The following is an 18,277-nucleotide window of genomic DNA, read 5'->3' on the forward strand; positions in this document are numbered from 1 at the left end:
GTCCCCGCCGACTGTCTAAAACTGGACGTAGTCTCCGGACGTCCCCCCAGACTGTCTAAACCGGACGTAGTCTCCGTGACTCCCCGCAGACTGTCTAAAAACCTGGACGTAGTCTCCGTGACGTCCCCGCAGATGTCTAAAACCTGGACGTAGTCTCGTGACGTCCCCAGACTGCTCTAAAAACCTGGACGTAGTCTCACGAGACGTCCCCACAGACTGTCTAAAACCTGGACGTAGTCTCCGTGACGTCCCCACAGAATGTCTGAAACTGGACGTAGTCTCCGTGAGTACCGTCCGCCCGACTGTCTAAAACCTGAGGTAGTCTCTGTGACGTCCCTGCAGACTGTCTAAAACCTGGGCAGTCTCCGTGACGTCCCCCGACTGTCTAAAATGGACGTAGTCTTTGTGACGTCCCCGCCGACTGTCTAAAACTGGACGTGTCTCCGTGACGTCCCCGCAGACTGTCTAAAAACTGGACGTGTTCCGTGACGTCCCCCAGACGTCAAAACCGGAGGAGTCTCTTTGCGTCCCCACAGACTGTCTAAAACCTGGACGTAGTCTCCGGAGTCCCCCAGACTGTCTAAAACCTGGACTAGTCCTCAGTGCCGCCCACAGACTGTCTAAAACCTGGACGTAGTCTCCGTGCGTCCCCGCAGACGCTTAAAACCTGGACGTAGTCTCGTGCGTCCCCACCAGACTGTCAAAACCTGGACGTTGCTCCGGACGTCCCCGCAGACTGTCTAAACCTGAGCGTAGTCTCGTGACGTCCCCACAGCTGTCTAAAACCTGGACGTAGTCTCCGGAAGTCCCCGCACAGCTGTCTAAAACTGGACGTTGTCTCCGTGACGTCCCCACAGACTGTCTCTAAAACCTGGACGTAGTCTCCGTGACGTCCCCGCAGACTGTATAAAACCTGGAGGTAGTCTCTGTGACGTCCCACAGACTGTCTAAAACTGGCGTAGTCTCCGTGACGTCCCTGCCAGAATCTCTAAAACCTGGAGGTAGTCTCTGTGACGTCCCCACCGACTGTCTAAAACCTGGACGTAGTCTCCGAGACGTCCCCACAGATGTCTAAAACTGGCGTGTCTCGTGCGTCCCGCCAGACTGTCTAAAACCTGGACGTAGTCTCCGTGACGTCCCCGCAGACTGTCTAAAACCTGGAGTCGTCTCCGTGACGTCCCGCAGATGTCTTAAAAATCTTCACGTTTCTGTGTTCTGGAGCACTGGTGCAGTGTGGCAACCCGTAGAGAAGTCTGAAACTCTAAACTGTCCTCACCACACACACACACACACCACAACCCACACAAACCACACACACAACCACACACACTGTTTACAGGCAGCATCGTATGCAGGCTGTGCTGTGATTGGCTCTCATCATGCTTTCCTGCAACCCTATTGGCTGCAAGAGGTGAAAATGTGTGTGCTGCATGTGACTCAGGCATGCTCCACACACCACAAACACACACACACACCACACACACACCACACACACACACCACACACACAGACCCTGATTATAACATATTATTAAGATATTAAACATGAAGTGGACTAACAGTACCGACACTGCTGCCACACGAGGGCAGCACGTCCTATAATCTACAGCTGTGTGTGTTTGTTTGAGCGCCCCTCATTAAATCTGATTTATAAAGAAGAAGAAGGTTTGAGGTGAGGACATGAAGAAGACCAGACGACAGATATCCAAAACATTTAACCCAACATTTAAAGTTTTTTATGTCACCCAGGTCCCCCAGCAGCCACACATCATCAGGCCACAACGCCAATCATCACAAAGGTCCAGCAGCAGTCCGCCAGCTCGGGGCGTATTCAGTCATTTCACCAAGCTCTCACAACCACTAAAGTCAGTCCCACATTTACTCTTGTCCGGCGGCTTCTTGCTCGCTCACTCTCTCCTTTTCTCTTCTTAGCTTCCTCCGTCAGCGTCCTCTTCACTCTCTTTCCTCTGCCATCATGTCCATAGAGGCTGCTGAGCCTGGTTACCTCCTCTTCTTCTCCTGGTCGTCCTAACACCGTTGGTACAAACATCGTCGTCAGCTTGGCGGTGAGCTCAGAGCGACGGGACCCGTCGCTCTGAGCTCACCGCCAAGCTGACGGGACTGAGCTAACAGCACTACAGCTGTCAGCAGTTACTTAACTGTCCATCATAAACTCTGTAATCACAGAGTTGAGGCGGAGCAGCCGGAGGACCTCAGAGGGAAAACCAGAAAACATTTCCTCCATAAAATATGATCCAGTTTCACCAGAATCAGTGAAATAGTTGCTGCTGTGTGACTTAGTTCGGTAAAGCGTTACGTACTTCTCCCCGACCCGGAGCCCAAAGTTACATAGAGTGAGAAGACGTACGAATGACAGAGACACCGTTCACCTGATCACAGGTCAGTGTGGGGTCAACAGGGGGAGACACACACACCACACACACACACCACACACACACAACCACACACACACACACGTCCTCCTGCTGCAAAAACAATAACCAGGTCAGTGAAGCACCAGGCCTCTGTTGTCTCGTGTGTCAGGACTCATCTCAGCTTGTTCACAGCCAATGATCAGACTGTGTTTCCACTTTGTTTCAGTCTGTGTAATAAATCCTCTTTATTGACTGAGACACCAACTAAATGTTGTTTCTTCATTGAATCTCACATATGTACAAGAAAAGAATGAACTCTCTCTTATTGATTTGATCATACAAACTAAAAGTCATCATGAGCAGTGATAGCCCTCCATGGCTAAAACAGACACAGGAAGGAGCGCCCCCCTAAAGAAACTCAACATTTACAAACCACCAATGAGAAGAGGGCAAAGTACCGCCCACAGTGTTTGATTGACAGGTGAAGAAATGCCACAAACAATCAGCAACAATGATGGAAACAAAACAAGCTGAAGACTGAAACACAGAATTTAACCCTTCAATGACTTTGTCTATTCACTTCACACCATCAGCAAGAGGATATTAATAAAATAAAAGTCCGCATAGAGAGGCTGAGTGAACGTGGTCTGGACTCTGTGGAGGAGAGTCATGGTTTCAGAGACGCTGTAGAAGGACAGAATACCTGCACTGTGATCCAGGTACACTCCAACTCTGGAGGACCGAGGACCTGAGACGGGAGTGCGGACACTGTTGTAACAAAAGTTATAACTGTTTGTGCCACAATTTAACCTCCAAGATTTGTCATTTAATCCAAATCCACATTCACTTGAGCTCCCTGCTCTGCTGATATTCTTGTATGTGACTGCTACATAAACTCCTCCTCTCCTCTCCACCTCCCAGTAACAACGTCCAGTCAGACTCTCTCTGCTCAGGACCTGAGGATATACAACGAAGTGGGGACTAGAAAGAGACAACACCAGTGTTATTCCAACCCTGGGAGATTTATTGTACATCCTCACTTTTCTGTTCCCCTCAGATAATAACAGCTGTGTGTTTGCTGTGTTTGGATCCAGTGTGAGTTCACGTGAATATTTTAAGAACTCAGCTCTGGTCTTGGGCTCTGGTTCTGGTCCTGACAGTGAAACATGGACTTCAGTGTCTGTCAGTGAGATGTTTGTCCGTTGGTACCTCAGAACGTCCTGTAGTTTATCTCTGAGCTCTGACACAGCAGCTGTCACATCCTCAAAGTACCTCAGAGGACGGATATTGATGCTGGATGAGTCTGTAGATTGGCTGAGTCGTGACAGTGAGGGGTAGTTGTGTAGAAACTGGTTGTGGTCCTCTGTGTGTGAGAGCTTCTCCAGCTCAGCGTCTTTCCTCTTCAGCTCAGTGATCTCCTGCTCCAGCTTCTCCTGAAGATCTTTGACTCGACTCACTTCAGTTTCCTGCTGGGATCTGACCTGCTGCTTCACATCAGACCTTCTTTTCTCCATGAGACGGATCAGCTCAGTGAAGATCTTCTCACTGTCCTCCACTGCTTTATCAGCAGAGCCATTGATAGCCTCCACCTCCTGTTGGAGCTCCTTCACATCTTTCTCTCTGTCCTGGATTCTCTGCTGGATGTTTAGTCGACTCACCTCGAGCTCTCTCTGCCTCTCAGTCCTTTCTGCTGCAGCTGAGACTGTGTTGTGACCTTTATGTTCATCCATAGAGCAGAGATAACAGATAAACCGCTGATCAGTACGGTGGAACATCTTCATCACCTCATCATGACGAGAGCCGGTGTTCTCCTGGAGCTTCTTGGAGGGCTCCACCAGCTTGTGTTTTACAAATACAGGAATTTCATGATGAGGCTGGAGGTGTTTCTCACAGCAAGAGGCCAGACAGACCAGACAGGACTTCAGAGCTTTCAGTTTTCTCCCAGTGCAGACATCACAGGCCACATCTTCAGGTCCAGCATGATCATCAGGAGCAGCTTGGAGTCCAGTCTTCTTCAGTTCCTCCACTAAAGATGCTAACATGGTGTTTTTCTTCAGGACAGGTCTCCGTTTGAAGGTCTGCCTACACTGAGGGCAGCTGTGGATTCTCTTCTCATCCTCTCCATCCCAGTGGCTTTTGATACAGTTCATGCAGTAGCTGTGTCCACAGGAAGTAGTCACCGGATCCTTCAGTAGATCCAGACAGATCGGACAAGAGACGGTTTCTCGGTCCAGTTTATTTCCTTTCAGCGCCATTTCTCCTCTCTGTGTTGACGACTGTCTGAGTTTGACTTCCTCAGAAATGAAACTAGTTTGAGCTCTGATCTCAACAACATGCGGCCTGTCAGCTGACACGTCAGCACATGTTGGTTCCACCCATCTTCAAACTGTAGATCTGAGGGGGAGGGAACAAGGAAACATGAGCAGAGAGGAGCTGGCTGTGTTTGAGAGCAGCTTGCTCGGCTCAGAACAAGGATCTGCAGAGGACGGTGGAGCAGCTGGAGAAACGAGATCACTGATTACTAGGGGTGGCACGGTACATGTATTCGTATTGAACCGTCATGGTACGGGGGTCACGGTTCGGTACGTGCATTTTTATGGAGAATACACGGTGCAAAAGTTTGATGTTGAACTGAACGTGGAACTATCGTTTCACGAGGGAGTTCTTTCAGGACACATTTAACCTTGCACATGCAAACTCTGATTGGTCTACACCAGCTCTTCAAACTTCGCCTCCACCGTTGTGGTTGTGAGTTGGCCAACACTGAGAATGGCGAGTGACTCAGGCGCACAGGAGTTAGACGACCCACCTGCATCATTTAAGTCAGTGCTGTGGGATCAGTGTTAATTCCGTCAACGAGTCTTTTTCCCTTGACGAAGACGAGACGATGATGAGACGACACAACGTTCTAAAGACACGGAGGAAAAATGTGCCGATGTGTGTTTTTGTTGTCGAATAAAAACGAGACGAAAATGTCACGTAAGAAATAAAAAATGAACAAAAACGTCGTCCTTGTTTTCGTCTAGAAAGTCCAGTCCTGCTGTCGTGTGTTTGTGCAGCACTTCTTTTCCCGTAGCAGCGTCACAGCCACATGTTTGAATCCTCTGGCTGCTCTCGAACCTGTGGCTGGAAACAAACAGCACGCAGGAGAAACACGGCGTACGGACAGCGCAATCCAGAGCATGAAACGGGCCTTAGAAGTCAGGCCCGACCCGAGCCCAGCCCGGCCCGTTTTGATTGACAGCTCTGTAGAGCCCGAACCCGTTTGCAGCCCGACGTTATTGAAATGTGGCAGAACAGTCAAGAATGAGTCCAGACTCCCCATTTGTGCTGAACACTAACAGTGATGGACTCGTCTGAATTTGAACATTTTAGTTGATGCACCTGCATAAAATCAGTTTATTTATATTGACATTTAACAACTGCATGTAGAAGATGACAGAACACGTCGTACCTGCTGTTAGTAGATTAAAAATGAAATCAAGTCATATTAAATGTGTATCGAAACAACAGACAAGACACTTAGCAAAGCTGCATTGAAGATGAATTCATTCAATTCAATTCACTCAAGACATTTAATCAATGTGTTAGCTGTGGAACACAAGTGAACTGGAATTAATAAACAAAATATTTCTGAAAAATAAATAGAAAGACTAAAATGTTTTGACTAAACCTAGACTAACATTTTGAGACTTTTAGACTAAAGTGAAAAATGGGTGACAAAATGAACACTGATACCAGCATATGGAAACTTTGTTCTTGTTGTTTTACTTTTACTAATTTGCAGCTACCTCAGCTTGAGATTTGCACAATAAAAACTTTGAGGAGCCTTTTTGGTTCTGTTTTTTTTTCCTGCACTGTAACGAAAATGTACCGAACCGTGACTTTTGTGTACCGTGCCACCCCTACTGATTACCAATGACTGATTGTCTATAGAGCCTGCTAAACCTGGTTACATTGGTCAGCTCCTGTTCTGGCACAACACTGGCTCCACTCCCCAACGGCACTTCTTCCCGGTGGTCCAAAACGCCTGTGGTACAAACACTAACACTCCCCCGGTGCTCTGAGCTCACAGTCCATCAACACTTCTCTCAGTGAGTCTGCAGGGGGCGCTGTAGTACCTGAGACCAATGCAGGAGAACACACACACACACTCAGTCAGCAGTAGCGTCACCGTGGACTGATCAGAGGTCAGCACACACACATAATTAATGTTCAAACTGATAATAGTCACTTTCAATAAAGTTTTGAGTGAGGCGAGTTGGTTGCAGTCACACATCTAGATGACACTAAATCTACAGCGGACCTTTAATTAGAGTTTAAAGACGTAAAGCAGTTTGAAACATCTCAAACTTTTTCAGTTATTTCAGTGAAAGCTCTTTGTATTATATAACTTCAGAAAAGACACAAGGACCCAATCTCCCCTCAGGGATCATTAAAGTTTCATCTCATCCTGAGTCACTGTGGCAGCAGCTGATGACTGGATTCAGATAAAAATACAATGAATGAAAAAAATGAAGATTTTAGCAGCACAGCTCCAGCTATTTATATCCTCGCCTGAGTGTTCAGCAACACACGGAGACTACGTCCAGGTTTTAGACAGTCTGCGGGGACGTCTCAGAGACTACGTCCAGGTTTTAGACAGTCTGTAGTTTTCCAAATGAGTTTAGCAGCTAATGTGAGTCATGCATTGCTTGGCTCCGGTTCTGGCACAACACCAGCACTTAATTTTCCAACTCGATGCTGAATCTGAGTCGTTTCTTTATGAATCTCTCAATAATCGATGATCTGATGATTGTTGATGGATTTCAAACACCCAGTTCAGATTCTGTTTTGACCTTAAACGCACCACTGGAGCAGTTTGGAGGGTAATTTGGGGGCTGACTGTCCAACGCGTGAAGCCACCTGACTGCTCTGTGATCGGCTCGGGTGGAGGCTCCATAAACTGGGTCGCAGAGGGTAAAACCGCCTGAGGGCAGCTTGGCTGACACCCCACATCTAAATCAGCACGTTAAACACCGACACACGACCACGAGCTAGAGAGGAGAAACCACACGCATCATGTGTTTTAATATTCAGAGTTTGGAGAGTGGATGAGATCAGCGCGGTGGAGCCGAGCCATTTGGCTTCCCTTCAAAGCAACGGACGCACGAAGGGTGTCGACCCACTCGGGTCTGTTCAGAGCTGCTCATCAGTTTGCAAATGAAGCCTCGACTGAAGGTCGTCATTCAGGAAACAGACGGAGAGCTGCGGACTGTTTGTTCAACCGACAGCCGAGGTTAAACTCACGACATAAAAACTGTCCAGGTCCAGGTTTTAGACAGTCTGCGGGGACGTCACGGAGACTACGTCCAGGTTTTAGACAGTCTGCGGGGACGTCACGGAGACTACGTCCAGGTTTTAGACAGTCTGCGGGGACGTCACGGAGACTACGTCCAGGTTTTAGACAGTCTGCGGGGACGTCACGGAGACTACGTCCAGGTTTTAGACAGTCTGCGGGGACGTCACGGAGACTACGTCCAGGTTTTAGACAGTCTGCGGGGACGTCACGGAGACTACGTCCAGGTTTTAGACAGTCTGCGGGGACGTCACGGAGACTACGTCCAGGTTTTAGACAGTCTGCGGGGACGTCACGGAGACTACGTCCAGGTTTTAGACAGTCTGCGGGGACGTCACGGAGACTACGTCCAGGTTTTAGACAGTCTGCGGGGACGTCACGGAGACTACGTCCAGGTTTTAGACAGTCTGCGGGGACGTCACGGAGACTACGTCCAGGTTTTAGACAGTCTGCGGGGACGTCACGGAGACTACGTCCAGGTTTTAGACAGTCTGCGGGGACGTCACAGAGACTACGTCCAGGTTTTAGACAGTCTGCGGGGACGTCACGGAGACTACGTCCAGGTCTGTTCCGTCAGTCACATCAGTCTTTCATCTCTGCAGCAGCCCTGAACGCAGCAGACAGTCTCAGTGATGGTGACACTCAGCGGTCCCTGAACACATCACCACGTCTGTCACACAGTCCAAACACACACGTCCTCTCATCGGTGATAGATTAGACTGCGTTGGCTGGACTCCGTCTGTGTATGTGCAGATAATGTGTAGATGTATGTGTTTATGTTTGGGAGCTGCAGGGTGTAATGCTGATGCGTGTTGGTTACAGAAATCCCGTTAACGTGTGCACGTGTAGGCGTTTTTTTTTTTGCCCCTGTGGCCTGGATAAATGTTTGCAGTCCAGTGCATCACCGTGACAACAGGTATTAGGGTATAATTTCAGCGCGAAGCTTAATGGAGCTCGAGTAACGAGGCCCAGAGCTGGTGTCCTGCCTGTCGCTCCCATCACGTCAGCCGGGCCGGTGGCCTGAGCGGGTCCAACACCTACAGCGCCTTCATGATGTGGAAGAAACGCCTCTGCTCCTCCACCTGACCGCCTCACAACAATAGGGCTCCTTTTAAACTCGCACACATTAAAGCAACAACACCAGAGAGGGCAATGTTTAATGCGATTACGCTTGTTTGGTGGCGATGAAGCAGCAAAGTCGCTATAATCCATGACAAGAACGTCCAAGTGGATTTATGCTTCCACATAAAAGACACACGAGCTCGCAGAAACAATCTGCAGAGTACTGTGCATCATTTAATATCCCGTTAAACGTACGTGTGTTAGATTTAAGGTGAATGAAGCGGAAACACTGTGTCACAAATAAAACTGGAACCAGACCCAAGATGGTACCAGATATCAGAACCAGAAGAAACCCTGAGCTGACTGTCATAACAGGTAAATATTGTGATGACAATAATATGCATTGCTCCCAAACTGCCGCAGGAACAGGCAGGCTGAGCTGAGCATCACGCAAGCTCAAAAATAACTCATTACTAATCTGGAAGTCATGAATATTTATACAAACACGTTGATTTCTGGTGCCCAGGAAATCTGCGGGGACGTCTCAGAGACTACGTCCAGGTTTCAGACAGTCTGCGGGGACGTCACGGAGACTACGCTGAGCTAACGTTAATCATTTAAACACACTAACGAGCTGTTCTCCTGTCAGACAGAGAGCAGGGCACGATGGAGGAAGAGAATGAAGAGCAAAACAGGAAAGCAGAAAGAAGACAGAAGGAAGGAGGAGAGGAGAGAATGAAGGAGAGAAGACAAGGAGGATAGAAGGGAGGAACAGAGAGAAAGGAAAGAGGAGATAAGGGAAGGAGAGAGGAAATGAGAAGACTAGACAGAGGAGGGGGTCAGGAAAGGAGGAAGGAAAAGAGGAAGACAAAGGAGGGAAGAGGAGGAGAAGAATGGAAGGAAAGAACGAGTGGAGAGAAAGACAAAGAAAGAGGAGGAGAGAGGAAAGGAGTGTAACAGAACTCTGGAGCTTTATTGTGAAGGACAGTTTAAAGACGCGCAGTATTCAGTCGGTGAGAAACAGAGAAGAGTCAGACAGACAGACAGACAGACAGACAGGCAGACAGACAGACACAAAGACAGACAGACACACACGCAGGCAGACAGACAGACACAAAGACAGACAGACAGACAGACAGACAGACACACACACACACACACAGGCAGACAGACAGACACAAAGACAGACAGACAGACAGACAGACATATTTACACACTCAGCATGTTTACCTGCTCTGAGACCACACACACACACACACACACACACACACACACACACACTTCTCATGACGATGATCCATCTGTTCAAAGGACTCAAACTGAACCTGTCCTCGCCTTTAAAGGTCCGGTCTGTGGGATTTAGTGACACCTAGAGGTGAAGTTACAGATTGCAACCAAATGAATACTCTCTCTCTCTCGCCTCACTCCAAGCATAGAGAAAAGAAACTGTGGCAGCGAAGTTCACATAGAAAGCAAAAGTCTGAGTCTGCTCCGTGAAGGAGGACCCACTCTCTCTGTAGATAAAGACTCATTATAAATCAACGAAAACGTTTTTCCATGTGGTTACACACTGATAATGACTCTCACATTCCCGTCCTGCTGCATGGAGCTCTACCTGCAGCTCCAGGTGAAACATTTCTCTCAGTTTTTCAGTTGTCAGCAGCAGCGTGGAGCTGCAGGGCCCGCAGGAAGTCTCTCGCCTCCTGACTGACGGCCTGACGGCTCTTGATGAATGACGACGGACTGAAACCAACGCCGGGCGGAGGAGGTGGAGGCGTAGGGTGGAGGGTGAGGGAGGTGATTCAGCTGTTAAACATCAGCCCTCCGTCCTCTGAGGCCCACCGCCGCTGTAATGAGCCCGGTGCTCGGTTCAGAGGAGGTCCACGGGGGGACGAGGGCCGGGCGTGACGACGTGATGGAGAGAGCTCATTCCTCCACCTTTGTCCACCAGCTCCATCTGTCTTCTCCTGCTTTATATTCACACAGCTTCATACGCTGCTGCTGCTGCACGGTCTAATGTGACTAACCTCACTGGGTTTTTACACAGAACCTTCTGGGAAGTCGTCGTTGGAAAGTGTTGGAGCCGCTTCTCGATTGGACAATCCATCTCTACGCTAACCTCTTTAGCATCTACCGTTGTTTCTGGTTCTTCCTCAGTGGATCGTGATTGGCCGCAACCAACGGCAGTACAAAGATAACGCTAACGAGAGAACAAACTAATCAGGGTGGAACGCCAATCAGAAGAGGCGGGAAAGGCAACAAAGGCAGGAAGTAAAGGTACAGACACAAGGCGAAAGGAGAGTTTCAAAATAAAACAGAAGAAGAAACCCAAAAACAACGACACACTGAATTTATACAAAACCTTTTAGCATCTTTTAGCTCCTAGTTTTGGTTGCGTTCGTCTGTTTTCATGCACACACTTCATGTATAAGCACGAGTCCTCCAACTTTCCCACCGTGAACCAGCTAACACGTTTGTCGGTTACCTCATTAATGATTCAGCAGCCATTCATCACTCTGCTCTTTTGTTCTGGAGTCATCTGAATGTCCTTTGTTGAGGACTGAAGACTTTGTCTTCTCCCTCAGAGGTCACAGAGTTGTAACGTAACTGAACTGATCGAAGACAGGCGGTGAAGAATTGATGATCGGCGTCCGAGCGGCGACACTGTATGTCGACGACAAACATGTTTTACAGCTCGGCAGCCGGGAGCTTCTGAGGCGTGGAGGTTTCAGGTCATTGCGAGAAGCAGGAAACAGCTCGGTCTGTTGTGAAGGAAGGGAAACTATGAATCTATGAATGGAGTCTGAGATCTATGATGGCTAAATCACATTTAAACGCTGCTGAACTCACTGATTAAAGATGTTTTTAGGGCTAACAGTGAACACGGCAACAGAACCGGCAGTGTCCAGTCTAACAGTGAACACAACGACAGAACCTCTGAACCAGCAGTGTCCAGTCTAACAGTGAACACAGCGACAGAACCTCTGAACCGGCAGTGTCCAGTCTAACAGTGAACACGGCGACAGAACCTGAACCGGCAGTGTCCAGTCTAACAGTGAACACGGCGACAGAACCTGAACCGGCAGTGTCCAGTCTAACAGTGAACACGGCGACAGAACCTGAACCGGCAGTGTCCAGTCTAACAGTGAACACGGCGACAGAACCTCTGAACCGGCAGTGTCCAGTCTAACAGTGAACACGGCGACAGAACCTCTGAACCGGCAGTGTCCAGTCTAACAGTGAACACGGCGACAGAACCTCTGAACCAGCAGTGTCCAGTCTAACAGTGAACACAACGACAGAACCTCTGAACCGGCAGTGTCCAGTCTAACAGTGAACACAACGACAGAACCTCTGAACCGGCAGAGTCCGGTCTAACAGCGAACACAGCGACAGAACCTCTGAACCGGCAGTGTCCAGTCTAACAGCGAACACGGCGACAGAACCTCTGAACCGGCAGTGTCCAGTCTAACAGCGAACACAGCGACAGAACCTCTGAACCGGCAGTGTCCAGTCTAACAGTGAACAGCAGCCTACCAAGGTGGTTTTCTTGCCGGGTTTGTCATCAGAGGAAAAAAGCAGCAAATACATTGTGAATAAAATCTGATCCAGTCTGAATAGTTCTGAAGTTGTGGTTCTGTACAGTAATCAGTGAGGCCCGGACAGAGGTGACTGTAGCAGTCAGGTCCGATGCTTTGGCTCCGTTACACTCACGGTGCTGTATGTTTTCACCCAGAGGCAGCTCGGCTAAATATACCGGTTGTTCTACACACACCTCGACAACCTGCGATCACACTGGGCTCATCTCGTTATGCCGCATGACGAGATTTCACCACATGCAAACGAGTTTAATTAAGCCGAAACTTATTAGTCAGCGGAGCGTGAGTGCATGGATATGTAAATGTGCAGCGACGCGGAGGAAAATCAGATCACACGTGTAACAGGATGGAGATAAAGAGTTTAATATCCAAACAATGAAATGATCACATCCAGTTTGTCTGACAAGTTCAGATCTAAACTCCTCGTCCTCCTCGTCCTCCTCCTCCTCGTCCTCCTCGTCCTCCTCCTCCTCGTCCTCCTCCTCCTCGTCCTCCTCTGCAGAGGAACAAAGTGTGAGCTGTGATGAAGGAGTGGACTGAGTGTTTCTGACGGGACATTCGACACCATCAGCTCCATCACACGGCTTCACTGTACAGCTGTAATTTGGCTTCAGACATCTGTCAAATGCAAAGAGGGAGGGAGGAGGTCAGAAGGTTGCTGGTTCAAATCCCAGACGGCAGGAGGGGGAAGTCACACACACACACACACACACACACACACACACAGCAGCAACTATTTCACTGATTCTGGTGAAACTGGATCATATTTTATGGAGGAAATGTTTTCTGGTTTTCCCTCTGATGTCCTCCGGCTGCTCCGCCTCAACTCTCTGTGATTTACAGAGTTTATGATGGACAGTGAAGTAAACTGCTGACAGCTGTAGCTGCTGTTAGCTCATGTTAGCTCAGTCTGTTAGCTGCTGTTAGCTCATGTTAGCTCAGTCTGTTAGCTGCTGTTAGCTCATGTTAGCTCAGTTTGTTAGTTGCTGTTAGCTCATGTTAGCTCAGTCTGTTAGCTGCTGTTAGCTAATGATAGCTCAGTCTGTTAGCTGCTGTTAGCTCATGTTAGCTGCTGTTAGCTCATGTTAGCTCAGTTTGTTAGTTGCTGTTAGCTAATGATAGCTCAGTCTGTTAGCTGCTGTTAGCTCATGTTAGCTGCTGTTAGCTTAGTTTGTTAGCTGCTGTTAGCTCAGTTTGTTAGCCGGGCTGGGAGCTCAGAGCACCGGAGGAGTGTCAGTGTTTGTACCACAGGCGCTTTGGACCACTGGTTTACAGGCCTGGCATGGGGAGTGGAGCCGGTGTCGTGCCAGAACAGGAGCTGGGCTGACTGCTGTTGGACTAGTCAGTGATATCAGCTGCTGCTGTGGACCTGGATGGTGATTGGCTGTTTGATCAGAAGTAATGTAATCAGAACAAATACTCGAGTACAGCTGGACATAGTTACACAGCGGGAGTACACTCACTCATTCCAAGCACTGGTTTATATCACGGAGGTTGCAGCTTCTCCACCACACCACCTGAGTGGACCATGACGGAGCCTGCAGATGAAGCTGCTGGTGCAGTTGGAGGCAGATGGTTTACATTAAGAGGTGAGCGACAGTTATCCTCCACCCTCCATCTGTCCAAAATGTCACGCAGCAATCTGAGAAGCATCAACCCGACCGACGAGTGAGGAACACATGTTCCCACCAGACTGTGTGTGTGTGTGTGTGTGTGTGTGTGTGTGTGTGTGTGATGAATAACAGACTCCAAATGACATTTTAAACTGAGTGGTATTTCCCTTTAAGTACAAAACTGAAGCTCACTCTTCAAGTGACTGACAAGTTTCTGACAGACACAAACTGTGTGATTACACACACACACACACACACACACACACACACACACACACTTCATGACCAGCCACAGCAATAACAATAATTATGCAGACATACCAATGAAAAAAGTGGAAACTAGCGAGTTGAACTCTTTGACTGATGGACACTTTAGTGTTGGAACGGTGCCACACACACACACACACACACACACACACACACACACACACACACACACACACAGGGTGTTTGAAGCTGTTTCTTTCCACTCTGTCTCTAATAATGGCGTTTTCAAAGAGCTGTCAATCAGCTGGCGCCCGCTCACCTACAGACGCCGTCGACGTGAGATTTTCCAAACGGAAATAACTTCGTCAGCTTGTTTAGACGGGACGGAAATGCAAAAACATAAAAATAATTTTCTGTGTCTCCAAAAAAACTTTTTACAATAACTTTTTTTTTTCACTTCGAAGCAGAAACAAGACGAAGAGAGCTGAATTGTGTTGTTCTGGATTTTATCGATTTTATTTGATTTTAATTATTCATCTGTCCCCGCAGACTGTCTCAAACCTGGACGTAGTCTCCGTGACGTCCCCGCAGACTGTCTAAAACCTGGACGTAGTCTCTGAGACGTCCCCACAGACTGTTCTTCTGAATGAACATCTCGGACACTCATCATGCTGCTGTGATGGAGACGATGAAGATGTCTCGTTGTTTCATTCACATTTGTTTCACCGTGTTGTTCCTCCTCTGAGTGTTTCCTGATGGAGGACTCTGAGCACTGTGACCGATTGATCGGAGGCTGCAGCCAACTGGAGACAATGACGGGGAACAAACTGAACCTGAAGTCAAGTCTTTAGACGCCATGAACAAAGTTTTACTCGAGCGGTCTGTAAAACGTCCTGCGGGGACGTCACATAAAGACAGAAGTCATTCTCCCGTCACCTCTCCTCCTCCAGCCTGTGATCAAAGCCTGGAGACGCTTTTTTCAAACAAAACACATGCAGACAAATTCAGTTTTCAAAGATGAAATCCGCTTTTTGAAGCTTCAGATGGATTTGATCTGTAACAGAGGAACCATCAGAGGGGACAGAAACATATTGATCTCAGCAAATTGTTCTTTTATTGAAAAAGATCCTCGCTGATAGACGATGCTGCTGCAGGCGGCCGTCATTACTGCAGACAGGAAGCAGTAAATGGCCTCCAGACTGAGGCCTTCAAAGCCTTAACACAAGCAGGCTGTGAGGACTGACGGTAATCAGTGAATGGAGAAGTACGTAACGCTTTACGGCACTAAGTCACACACACCAACTATTTCACTGATTCTGGTGAAACTGGATCATATTTTATGGAGGAAATGTTTTCTGGTTTTCCCTCTGATGTCCTCCAGCTGCTCCGCCTCAACTCTCCGTGATTTTACAGAGTTATGATGGACAGTGAAGTAAACTGCTGACAGCTGTAGCTGCTGGTATCATGTAGCTCAGTCTGTTAGCTCGCTGTAGCTCATTTAGCTCGTCTGTTACTGCTGTTAGCTCATGTTAGCTCAGTCTGTTAGCTGCTGTTAGCTCAGTTTAGCTCAGACTCATGTTAGCTGCTAGTTAGCTCATGTTAGCTCAGGCTGCCATGTTTAGCTGCTGTTGCTCAGGTTTAGCTGCAGTCTGTTAGCTGCTGTAGCTCATGTTAGCTCAGTCTGGTTAGCTTCATGTTAGCTCAGTCTGTTAGCTGTCTGTTAGCTCATGTTAGCTCAGTCTGTTAGCTCATGTTTAGCTCAGTCTGTTAGCTGCTGTTAGTCATGTTAGCTCAGTCTGTTAGCTCATTGTTAGCTCAGTCCTGTTAGCTGCTGTTACTCATGTTTAGCTGCTGTAGCTCATGTTCCAGTCTGTTAGATGCTGTTACTCAGTTGTTAGCTGCTGTGTTAGCCCAGTAATAGCCTCAGTGAATGATTCTTTAATTTTTTACGTTCCCTCGCACACATGGGAGCGAGACAGACAGGAAATGATACAAATAATTGTAATGTACGAAGGTTCACAACTACAAGGGATCTCTGGTGCAAACAGGCAGCGCACGCTGGGGACAAGCAGTACACACAGCGGTCCGATCATACGTCACGTGACAGCAGCTCACTCTGTGTGACAAGCAGTACACACAGCGGTCCGATCATACGTCACGTGACAGCAGCTCACTCTGTGTGACAAGCAGTACACACAGCGGTCCGATCATACGTCACGTGACAGCAGCTCACTCTGTGTGACAAGCAGTACACACAGCGGTCCGATCATACGTCACGTGACAGCAGCTCACTCTGTGTGACAAGCAGTACACACAGCGGTCCGATCATACGTCACGTGACAGCAGCTCACTCTGTGTGACAAGCAGTACACACAGCGGTCCGATCATACGTCACGTGACAGCAGCTCACTCTGTGTGACAAGCAGTACACACAGCGGTCCGATCATACGTCACGTGACAGCAGCTCACTCTGTGTGACAAGCAGTACACACAGCGGTCCGATCATACGTCACGTGACAGCAGCTCACTCTGTGTGACAAGCAGTACACACAGCGGTCCGATCATACGTCACGTGACAGCAGCTCACTCTGTGTGACAAGCAGTACACACAGCGGTCCGATCATACGTCACGTGACAGCAGCTCACTCTGTGTGACAAGCAGTACACACAGCGGTCCGATCATACGTCACGTGACAGCAGCTCACTCTGTGTGACAAGCAGTACACACAGCGGTCCGATCATACGTCACGTGACAGCAGCTCACTCTGTGTGACAAGCAGTACACACAGCGGTCCGATCATACGTCACGTGACAGCAGCTCACTCTGTGTGACAAGCAGTACACACAGCGGTCCGATCATACGTCACGTGACAGCAGCTCACTCTGTGTGACAAGCAGTACACACAGCGGTCCGATCATACGTCACGTGACAGCAGCTCACTCTGTGTGACAAGCAGTACACACAGCGGTCCGATCATACGTCACGTGACAGCAGCTCACTCTGTGTGACAAGCAGTACACACAGCGGTCCGATCATACGTCACGTGACAGCAGCTCACTCTGTGTGACAAGCAGTACACACAGCGGTCCGATCATACGTCACGTGACAGCAGCTCACTCTGTGTGACAAGCAGTACACACAGCGGTCCGATCATACGTCACGTGACAGCAGCTCACTCTGTGTGACAAGCAGTACACACAGCGGTTCGATCATACGTCACGTGACAGCAGCTCACTCTGTGTGACAAGCAGTACACACAGCGGTCCGATCATACGTCACGTGACAGCAGCTCACTCTGTGTGACAAGCAGTACACACAGCGGTCCGATCATACGTCACGTGACAGCAGCTCACTCTGTGTGACAAGCAGTACACACAGCGGTCCGATCATACGTCACGTGACAGCAGCTCACTCTGTGTGACAAGCAGTACACACAGCGGTCCGATCATACGTCACGTGACAGCAGCTCACTCTGTGTGACAAGCAGTACACACAGCGGTCCGTTCATACGTCATTTGAAAGCAGCTCACTCTGTGTGACAAGCAGTACACACAGCGGTCCGATCATACGTCACGTGACAGCAGCTCACTCTGTGTGATGAGCAGTACACACAGCGGCCCGTTCAGCACTAGGTAAAATGAATAAAATGACTCTAAAAAAAGATTTGTTCACGCTGAGAGTCAGTGATCCGAATCAGTAAAAAGATTCCCAACACTCGTCTGAGCGTCTGATTGGCTGCAGCGGCGTGACGTCGGGCTACGTTTAGTTTCTTTTTCAAAAGTTGGATCCGGATCAACTTCTCAAGACGCGCACAGGAAGTCCGCTGTGTGCGGGACAGCACGCGGGAGAAGCTGTTCAGGAGCGCGAGCGTGTGAATCTCTAAAAAAAACGGAACGAAGTTACCCACAATCCCTTTCTGTGGGTCACCTGTGCTTCCTCTCGCTCTCCATCACCTGACTCAGCATGTCAGTGGGCGGGTCCAGCGGGCTGTCCGTCAAACCGTTCCTGGCACATGATTGGTCTCTCTCTCTCTCTCTCTCTCTCTCTCTCTCTCTCTCTCTCACACACACACACACACACACA

The 18,277-nt window shown here is 48.8% G+C and overlaps 1 protein-coding gene across 1 annotated transcript; it reads right to left on the minus strand.

The window, feature by feature from the left end:
- Positions 1 to 3,003: 3,003 nt before the first annotated feature.
- LOC113744684 (tripartite motif-containing protein 16-like) lies at positions 3,004 to 4,727 on the minus strand (the record flags this gene model as incomplete). Its single annotated transcript, XM_027275375.1, has 1 exon — positions 3,004 to 4,727. A coding segment is annotated over exon 1 (1,626 nt), but the record flags the coding sequence as incomplete, so codon positions are not given.
- Between the last annotated feature and the right edge of the window lie 13,550 nt (positions 4,728 to 18,277).

Source organism: Larimichthys crocea, unplaced genomic scaffold (genome assembly GCF_000972845.2).
Source record: "Larimichthys crocea isolate SSNF unplaced genomic scaffold, L_crocea_2.0 scaffold107, whole genome shotgun sequence".
Taxonomy (NCBI): Eukaryota; Metazoa; Chordata; class Actinopteri; family Sciaenidae; genus Larimichthys; species Larimichthys crocea.